The following is a 10011-nucleotide window of genomic DNA, read 5'->3' as shown; positions in this document are numbered from 1 at the left end:
CTGCTCACCCTGCCATTCTAACCTGTCAGGGGAATAAATAAACCCGACTCTGGGGACTGAAATGCCGCAGTCTGAGTAGGCAACAGTGGATTGTTATCAGTGAGCACACTGGCATGACATATTTAAGGGTGTTTAACTTTGATTGGTCATGTTGATTAGGGCAGCTTTTATTTGCCATACTCCAATACTTTGATGCCTGGACCTTGGTAGTCAGCCTAAGGAGGAGGAAATGCCAAGTGCCGGAATAGACCTTGGTGTCTCGCTTTGGGAATGTAACCTAAGGTTTTTTAGCAAGGTCGAGGGAATGGGAGAGAAGGGCATGCCCTGCCAGAGCCATGTATACCATGCTCGTGCAGGCTAGTGAGTATCCTTTCACTGGCCATGTCAACCTTTGACAACTTCCTTCTGCAAAACGGCAGCAGCAGCTTTCCTCTGCGATCAGAAGTATTGGAACACACTCAAATACATCAAAGACTGAGCTAGTGTTGGGCACTGTTGTTTTATACAGCAAGGCAGGGCTGCGTATTTCAGGGAGGTGGAAGGTACATCTGTGCATATTCTCACATTCATCTTCAGACCACAGCATAGGGATGGGCGCCTCTGCAGCAGGACACAGAGGGACGTAAGTGGACAACAGAAGCAGACCATTCAGCAGATAGTGTCATGAAGGAAAATTTCAAACGCAACAAGCTATCAATGCTCATTCTCTCGTGTGTGCCAGTGGGTGAATTGAATATGGGAAAGTGTTCAGTAGAGGCTGGAAAGAGGGTAGAGGAGTTTGGATCACAGGAACCTAAAGAGGTAGATGGAAGGAATAGTCCAGTTTGCAAAAGCACATCAAAGTGGCTAGTTTAAAATAATTTTTCATACATTTTATGAAGAAGCCAAATGGTGGTGCTCAAACACTTCAATGACACACACCAACACTAGGGTACCAGAGAACCTTGATGTGGTTAGTGCCCTTGATGATTAGCATTGATAACTTAACAAAATCTTGAGTCTCCTGGGATGCTCTGGGCACCCCTGCTGGGGTTGCCTTGATTATGTTAATTGTGGATGAAAGGAGACCTTGGACTGTGTCAAGTGAAGGAATGAGCTGGGTATTAGCATAAATGTATCAATTGCTCTCTACAGTCTCTGTGGATGTGACAGGTCCAGATGCTTCTAGTGCCAGCCATGACTTCCCTGCCATGGACTGGAATAAACACGTTATCCACTGTTGCTTTTGTCAGGGTTTTATCTTAGCTCCAGCAGGAGAAACTAAGGAAGTATACATGACATGCATGTATCAAAATGATGCATTGTCCTCTTTCATTTGAACATATCATCTGTGAATTAAAATACTTAAAATGGTTATGGATATGGAAAGCATAACCACCTATATTTGGTCATATTGTGTTGAACACCTATGCTAAGTTTTCACACTGTACCTCATGGAAATACAACTTACCATCTCTCTATATATCTATATATACACACATACACACACATATATATATATATGTCTTCAGATATACATATCATTATATACACACATATGTATGTAAAGACTAGAGTATAAAGAAGTAAAGATATTCATGTTTATTGGACAGATAAATTTTGCGTGGGAACCAGGCCAGATTGTACCATCCAGATGCACTAACCATTGGTAGAGTGAGCTGAAGCTGTATTTATGTGACACTAAAGTTTGAGTGAGGAGACACATTGAACAAATTCCACATGGTGAATTACATCAGCCAAGTCTTTGAAGAAGATCCAACAACACCAAAAGAAGAGAGGCTTCTTGCTCCAGGCTGTTTGGATACAAGTTACAGCATCAATTTCTCCACGCATGTCTGGGTTTTCAGAAAGAGAATAAGCTATGGATACAAGAGTATTATGTTTGAAATCTGAAATGAGTTCCACAGACTCCTGTATTTCATGCTGTGGGGCCTAGGGCAGTGCTGTTAGTAGGTCTGGAGCCCAGGACTGTGAATTCCTTGCCTCGTGTCCTCTAGCCTTGTCTGCTTCTTCTCTGTTGTCTCCCAGATGACCTTCTGCTTGGATGGACCCCACCGCTTCTGCCACCTGCCACCTCTGGAAAGTGACCTGCATTTCTCTGACTCTGGGACAAAGCAGGCCTTCCTCCCGTATGTTGTTTTATCGCGTGTGTGGGTCACCACACACAGAAGTCACTAATGTCATTGTGGTGTGGACATGGACAGAGCTGACAGAGGACACAGGCCTGACCAATGCCTCTGGTTTTCTGTAGGATTCCAACACTGACCTAACATTTGCTTTATTTTTTGCCCCTGGGATGCCTTGCCTGCATCTCTCCTCTTCTGGTGGGAAAGCTATCAGTATGGAAATTTCACAGGGGCTTTAACCAAGAGACCAGTCAGGTGTCTACCCTAGTTTCTTCTCTGTGGCTGTGACAAAATTTCCTGCAAAGCAATGTAAGTAAGGCAGCCAGGGCTTCTCTTTGGTCATAAGGTTGTACTGCCCTCTATTGGGGAGGTCACAGCAGTAGAGGACTGAGAGAGTTGGTCCTATTTCAAACACAGTCAGGAAGCAGAGATGGGTAGAAAGCATTCAAGTTCAACTACCCTTACCCACTTTATGCAGTTCAGAATCCTCTGTCTTGGGAGGAGGGACCTGCTTGCCATTAACATGGTCTCTTGATGTCAGTGATATAATGAGATAAAATCAAGTAATCAAGATAATATCTCACAGGGATTCTCAGCGGCTCATCTCACATTTGACTCTAAATTCTGTCAGACTATCAGAACATCTATACCATGAATGGTCAGCAGAGTGGTAGGACAAAGCAGTTGTCAAAAGCTTCACATCCTGGCTCCAATCAAATGAGAGCAAGGATCAACGGTGTCTTGGGGTTTCAGAGAAAAGCACTCAAACAGGTTTTTGTTTGTTTGCTTTTATTTTGATTTTTGGAGAGACAATCTATAATCAATGTTTTAGTTTTCAATCACATAGTATGAATTTCTAGTATGCTCATCTTGGCCAATGATGATATGAAATAGAAGTCATTATTTCATGGGCCATGAGGATCATGTTAATTCATCTATTTTTTTTTCTTAACCAGGCTGCTCCTGGATGGAGTTTCATTAATGGTCCCAGTCCCCACCTGTTTTGCTCATCTTGTGTGGGGCTCACACCTCTTAAGGAGGTGTGTTTATCTACATATTGTTGGGGATCAGATGCCCTCAAACAAGTAACAAAGCAGATTTGGCTCTGAGAATGCAAAACCGTATGGAGACTTTCTCAGGGGCAAAGGATCCAGGAGTCATTAGACCATAAAATAACAAATCCAATCAATATTTTCATGTGTGCTTTACATACTTTGGAAACAAGGTTTCCTCACACATTTGTACAATGTTGCTGACTCTTCTTTTTCTACTACTCCAGCATAATTGAGTACTTGCAACAGTGATCTTCTGGTTCCCTAAGAGGAAAAGGATGAACATTCTAGCATTCTACAGGCAAGGTTTGTTATTCTGGAAAGGTCATGTGTCAGTGTCCAAAACAAGGCCAAAAGTAAACACTGAATGGACCTTGTGCCTCATTTTTCCATCATTCCCAGAAATCGGGGGGCTTAGATATATTTGGTCCCATCTTCTCTTTAAAAAGATCTTTCTTGTTAAGAAGAGCTATGGCATCATTTGCTGCAGCATCAATAAAGACATTCTGCAGATAGTAAGACTTCTTGTAGTAATAAACAGCACCACCTAGTCCACCAATAATACCCAAGGAAACACGTTCAATATAATTCTGTAGTTTTTTTAGTAAGGACACATCATCATCTTCTGCAAACAAACGGGGAAACGAAAGGTGTTCCTTCAGTTCATTCACAGATATATTAAAATCTTTAGCAATCTTTTGCAATGAGGCATCATCCAGTCCAAAGTAAGACCTGAATTGATTGAATGTTTCATCCAGATCCTCTAACTCATCCCTGATCATGCCAACAAATGGAATGGTGGCCCATGCTCCACTCTTCAGGGCCTCTAGAAAGACCTTCTGCTTTAGGAAATCTCTCTTGAGGTTAATGGCCTCCTTGGTAACACTGTTCAAAGATAGCATGAAGACATAGCGTTTTTTGTCTGGGAGGTCCTTTAGGAGTTTTTGTTCCAGAATTGGGAAGTCATACTCAGACGTTTCAAAGTTAGAGACTAAGAAGATTTGAGGCTCACCTGAGAGAACCTCCTTGAGTTGCTGTGAACAGTCTTTCCGGATTTTCTTTAGGACATTCTCCTTATTGAATGTCTTGGGTTTACTTTTCTTTTCATTATATAATTCATTATCTATCTTTGTTCGGACAAAGTAGAAATTCATTTTCATCCTTGAGATGGCTTTGGCTAGCTGGGCATCATTTTCTTTGAAGCGTGAAGCTGAGATGATAATGAAGAAGTCATACTCATGAAACCTCATTTCTTTTAGGTAGTTTTCTGGTGTGAAAGAAGAGGACCCAATGCCAGGCAGGTCCCATAGTGTCACCTGGGGAAGCTTTGGATGTGGGTATGGAGTTCTCGCCATGGTTGTCTCTGTCACCCCGGTGGGGGCTGCACCTTCATCTTCCTGTCCGACCCCTCTTATGGCATTGATGAACGTGGACTTCCCTGTCCCTGTCTCCCCTGTCACAGCAATGTTCAGGGGGGCATTCTCGATGTCTTTCAGTGCATTGTTGATTACAGAAAGTGCTTCCTGGAGGTTATTGCTCTTGATGTGGGTTTTAATCAAGGTGATGGTTTCCTCAGAGAGGATTTGGCTTTCCCTCTTAAAATTATTAAAGAATGCATTAATGCTGGAGGCCCAAGCCATGGCTCTGTATGTAGAAGCTGAATGAAGCAGAGAGGAGAGAAATCGTAATCATTAATAAAGCAGGGCAACATCTTGTTGTAGGCTGGTTCAGTAAAGCAGGACCCTATACCTTGTCCCACATCAGAGCCAGAATTGCCTTTCTTCTCTCCTCTTGGTCGCTGCTTTCACTCCTGACCTGGTTATAAAGAGGCATCTTCCTCACACTTCACTTCCTCCTAGGAATTTCCTTGCACTTCTTGGTCTAATTCAGACTCCACTTACTCTGTGATGTTACCCATTGCAACCTTTATTATCAGTTTGGTGTCTCCTTTCCATTCCGTTCTTTTCATTAAAATGACACCCATACATGGTGTCAACCCTAGAAGGACATGCCGGAAGGAACGTTTCTCCTGACAGGGTCCTCAACCTTATGTGAACCCTTTCGTAATTTGACTGTAGGTCCTCAAGGCCCCAGGTTCTTTGCATGGTTATTATTTATTTTCCCACATTCTTGTTGCTTTAGTGGCCACCTTTGAAGACCCTCGGTCTTCTTCTTCCCTTCTACCACTTCTACTCTCTTCCCTGTTCTGTCATCTCCCCAGGACCTTAGAGATCACAGCATCTCACAGTTGAGATTTGAAAGTGAAAAGTAAGTCAAACTAGCTGCCCCTGTCTCGGAATTGCTTTTAAAATGCATGCATGTGGAGGTCAGAGTGATGCAGTCGAGGGGTCTAGGAATGGGCTTGTTCTGTGCGTTTGTTTCTGTCAAGCATTAAAATTTAAGAGATGAGTCCTAGTGGAGCCACCATGGGACACCTGGGAAGTGAGGGTTCCCTCTTCAGCCTTCCTAGTCTTGCTAATAAAACAATACAAGAATGAACTCAAACAGAAGATTGAGTTGAAAAGGAACACCTTAGGACAAGAAGATGTAAATCTCATGCTGTCTGGAAGGGAGGAGAACACCAAGGAGAGGGAACAAGAGCTATGCTGCAGCACAGAGGTCACCCACTGAGCACTGGGCAGCAGGCGGCCACAAGGTGAGGGAGTAGCATAGGAAAAGGAATATGGAAGCCCACACTGTTAGTCATGGAGGCTAGAAGCATACTCAGGCTCTGACCAGCATCTGAAAGGGAAAGACAGAGGCAGAAGGAATAGGTAAATTTCTGAGTTGGGCCTCAGTAAGGTGGGACTATGCAGGTGAGTTCTCTCTTTCCATCTTTATGTGGTTTCCGGGGGTAAACCCAACACATGGTTATTTTATAATGAAGACTTGACACAAGACAAGGAACAGATGAGACTGAATTGAAAAGAGATGTTCAAATAACCGTTATTTCCCTTTCTTCTCATAGAAGAGGAGGGACACGGTCTCCATGAAAGTCACACTACTCAGAGAGATACCCTGCCTCCTGGTGTTCAGATGCTCAGTGCTATGCGTCACTGTCTTCAGTTCTCCCGGGTGTTTAGGTCAGAAATCAAAACAACTAAGAATCTCAGCTTCCACACCAGGAACTGAGAGGGACATCCTGGGAGAATTCTGACAAGCATCTTTCATAATGCTGACAGATTTGTAAGGTCCTAACATTTCTCTAAATCACACTTACTCAGAGACTCCAGAAAACACCGGGATTAACTTGGGGAAAGAGTAACATTTACAGAAAACGTCTACATTGAGAATCTTATTATTTCATATTTACCTAAAGTTATATACGTAAACATATGCATATTTATATCTTTTAAATGAAGTTATGCAACATGCCTGATAATTCCTCCCATCTGAGTCATAAAGTAACAGAAACTTCATTGTCAGACATGAGAAACTTCTCTTGAGTTGTGGGTCAGGAGAGTCCAGGATACTCCTCAAACAGCACAGACTCCTGCTGTTGCCCTTGCTTGAGCACCAGAAGTTGAAGGGCGCTGTCCTGAAGACACAGCACACTTCAGATAAAGGACACATAGAAATCAAGCTGGATCTGAACCAAAGTCTCCTCCTCAAGACCCAGCTTCCCTAACATCAGAAGGGGCTATGAGAGTTTCCAAGGGAGGAGAATGTTCCATATTCCTGCCCAGATAGGACTTCCGTGAGCCACAGTGATGATCATCACACTGAGGTAACTAAAGGTGCAGGGGTGGCATTTATGTATTGGTGGTGATCCACACCTGTCTAAATGTGCATCAGGCTGGCTGAACAAGAAGGAAATCGTGCATGGTAACTGAGAATCTAACCAACCACCTGCTGTTAGTGAGGTCACAGATCTCAGAGGAGAACCCACTATGGCCACTTTCCTATCCCAGAATATTTCTGTTTTCCAAACACTTTTCTTTACTCACAGGTACACGGAGCTCTCTCTAACCACCAAAGATGCTTCTTTTCACAGCAGTGAGAGATCACTTCAGAAAGCACAACTGGTCACAAAGCAGAGAACAGCTGACTTTGCGGTGCCCAGCCTCACTTGATGGCATAAGCCTTAACCTAAGAGAGAGAAAACACTGAGGAGGAGGGTGCAGAAGACACAAGGATAGGAAGACCACACAGTCCAATGCAAGACTGAGTCTTCTGGATATGACCAAGATACACATGAAACCTCAACATTATGGCCTTTTACACAAGACCTGAACACTGATACCAACAGTTGATGTGCCAAAGTGGGTGTGGGAAATTGTGTGGGTTGTCACACTTAGATGAAGAGTCACAAGTATAAAAAGTTGCAGAAGGACAGAAGTAGTCTCACCCAAAAATGAACTCCCTAGTTGATAATTCAATCCCAAATGTTCAACCCTAATTTCTGTCTGTCTATCTGTCTGTCTTTTATCTATCTATCTATCTATCTATCTATCTATCTATCTATCTATCTATCATCTCTCTGTATATCTATCTATACAAGCTGTACTAACAGCAACAAGTGGAGTTTATGTATTTATTTGTTAAGAGATATGTCATAGTAATGAAGAGTTAGAGAGCATACATCTGAAAGGAAATAGGAGGTATGGAAGGGACTGCAGGGAGGAGAGGGAGAAGGATTCTCTTATATTTTGATAAACTAAAGGACCCTTGCTTCATAGTAAACATTTAAATTAAACAAAATTAAAATTAAAAAAGGAAGAAAGACTACTGTCAGATGCAAGGGCATTGAGGGGACCATCCTCCAAAGAATGTAATTCACTGCATCTATCTAAGGACACTGCAGTGATGTCCCTAAGCCAGCCAGGGTTACATTGTAGGACATTGTCTTCAAACATTGATCAGAGCCTGCCTGACCAGCTGCCTGCTTCATGAGATTAACACTTACATACTAGTGCTGGTGGCTGTCAACCTTCCTGCATATCCACTACCTATCCCATGAGGTGATTCCCTATGCCTCAGAGACTTCAGGTCCCCCAGCTCCAGTGCCTGCCTGGCCTCTTGGCCACCCAGTGCCTGACCTGTCAGAGTTACCAGCTGTCTACCCACCTACTCACCCAGGGAGGTCAGAATTCCTTCCTTTGAGCCCTAGACATCCAAGTTCACCTGACCCCTATTGACCACCCCATGTATCAGAGCCTTCAAAGCCCACCAACTGCTTCCCATTATAAAAGAAGTAAGGAGGTAAATATATACAAAAGAAAATCTAACCAGTGATCAAAGAATACATGAACACAAAAACTTGGTTATCTGAAAACCTAAGACAGCTCGTCTTCTCAAAAAAAAACAAAACAAAACAAAACAAAAACAAAACACTCCAGAGTAATGGTCTTCATGAGAATGACTTAGATAAAGTTTCAGATGAAGAATTCACAAGGATGATGTAAATGTAATCAAAGAAAGAAGATTCAAGCAATCATTTGAATTACAGACAAGTCAACACAGGGCATGAAAATGAAATTCAATAATGAGAAATACTGAGCAAAATCTTGACTTAAATGAAGCTGGAGATGAAAATGCATTAAAGCAAATGCTCAGAGCAAAGACTCACGATCAGATGATAATGGAGGAGGGAATGTCAGCAGTGAGGACAATGTAGAGGAATGGGAAGACTTGGTCAGGAATGACCATAAAAATAAAAATAAAAAACAACTGTATGGGCAGCCTATGTGTGACCTTTGCAACACCATGAAACACATCCACAGAGAAGGAGAAGAACTCCATTCCAATGGCATAAAAAATATTCTCGATGAACCCTAGCAAGAATGTCTCCAAATTTAGGGAGAGGAATGCACATCCAGACAGATACAAAGGTTTGTAGAGCTCCAGATATACAGAGCAGGAAAAGAAACTCCTGAAGTCATATCACAGTTAAACCCAAGTGGTCTGCAAACTGCAAGAGAGAAACAACAGAAAGTGTAAAGATGGAGCCATCAGAGTAACAACTGACTGACAGCAGATTCCTGAAAGCCAGGGGGTCAACTGCTCTTCCAGACACTGTGGATGGTTGTTTCTCATCTGGGATTTTATCTCCATGATGAACAGTAAAGACTCCAAGAGCATCTGGGTATCCCAGCCTGCTGTCTTCCTCCAAGCTCAACTTCTTCAGAAGATCATCTAGGTCCACACAAGCAGGTGGAAGGAAGGGCTGCTGCTTCTCTGCTTTGGGATGCTTTTGGCACAGAAGATGACACAGAAGGATGCTACTGTGCCTGCTCCCTGAGTGAAATCCCCAAGTTCTCCTGCCCTGGAGTCAGTGCTCCCCCTTTCACATTATCACACACGTAGGGCTATTGGCCAAGCTGAACTTAGAACCCTTCACTCACCTCAGCAGTGGTGACCTTGATCTGAGGGCAGTGGCGCCTCTGGGAACGTTCTCCTCTTAGGAGAAGTCTGTGCACTGCAGCAAGGGCAGTTGCCTTGGAATGCTCTAGAACTGGAATTCAGACTCAGGATGTTCAGGAAGAAATGAGGTGAAGTTTAGAGTTCTGAGTCCTAGGAAGAACTGCCTGAAGAGAGAAAGACCACTTGGAGTGGACAGACTGATCTTGACTTTCACTGTTCCTTTATCGCTGTTGGTCCACAAATAGCCCTTGCTATCTACATTTTCTGGGCAGATATGAGCTCTGCTTATATAAACCACACAACAGGGAGAGGCTGCAGTCCAAATCGGTTTCAGTTTCTATTCCTAGAAATGACTGGTTTGCATGAAACAACTGGGAGATCCTTTAGAGAAGGTGGCAGATGGGTCATAATGATTGAGGTTGTCTAACTAAGTCTGTGGCGTGGCAACGATAGCACAGTTCCGGGTCTGT

The 10011-nt window shown here is 43.2% G+C and overlaps 1 protein-coding gene across 3 annotated transcripts; it reads right to left on the bottom strand.

The window, feature by feature from the left end:
• Nucleotides 1-1587: 1587 nt before the first annotated feature.
• LOC121463866 (T-cell-specific guanine nucleotide triphosphate-binding protein 2-like) lies at nucleotides 1588-9787 on the bottom strand. 3 transcript variants are annotated; one of them, XM_041676398.1, is made up of 3 exons: nucleotides 9523-9787; nucleotides 7126-7267; nucleotides 1588-4835 (listed from the first exon to the last, which is right to left on the bottom strand). In XM_041676398.1, exon 3 carries the CDS (start codon nucleotides 4816-4818, stop codon nucleotides 3571-3573), a length of 1248 nt encoding a protein of 415 aa, XP_041532332.1. In that variant the 5' UTR covers nucleotides 4819-4835; nucleotides 7126-7267; nucleotides 9523-9787; the 3' UTR covers nucleotides 1588-3570. The 3 variants fall into 3 exon arrangements, with proteins under 3 accessions (XP_041532332.1, XP_041532333.1, XP_041532334.1); XM_041676399.1 differs by lacking the exon at nucleotides 7126-7267; XM_041676400.1 differs by lacking the exons at nucleotides 7126-7267; nucleotides 9523-9787 and adding an exon at nucleotides 6554-6703.
• Between the last annotated feature and the right edge of the window lie 224 nt (nucleotides 9788-10011).

Source organism: Microtus oregoni, unplaced genomic scaffold (assembly GCF_018167655.1).
Source record: "Microtus oregoni isolate MIOR12 unplaced genomic scaffold, Mior012 000027F_ref0000203, whole genome shotgun sequence".
Classification (NCBI taxonomy): domain Eukaryota; kingdom Metazoa; phylum Chordata; class Mammalia; order Rodentia; family Cricetidae; genus Microtus; species Microtus oregoni.
Note: the sequence above shows the minus strand (reverse complement) of the source record. Positions and strands in the feature narration are given on the sequence as shown.

Coding starts and splice junctions, on each gene's coding strand:
- LOC121463866 (XM_041676398.1), bottom strand. CDS start 4,818: ATGGCTTGGGCCTCCAGCATTAATGCATTCTTTAATAATTTTAAGAGG.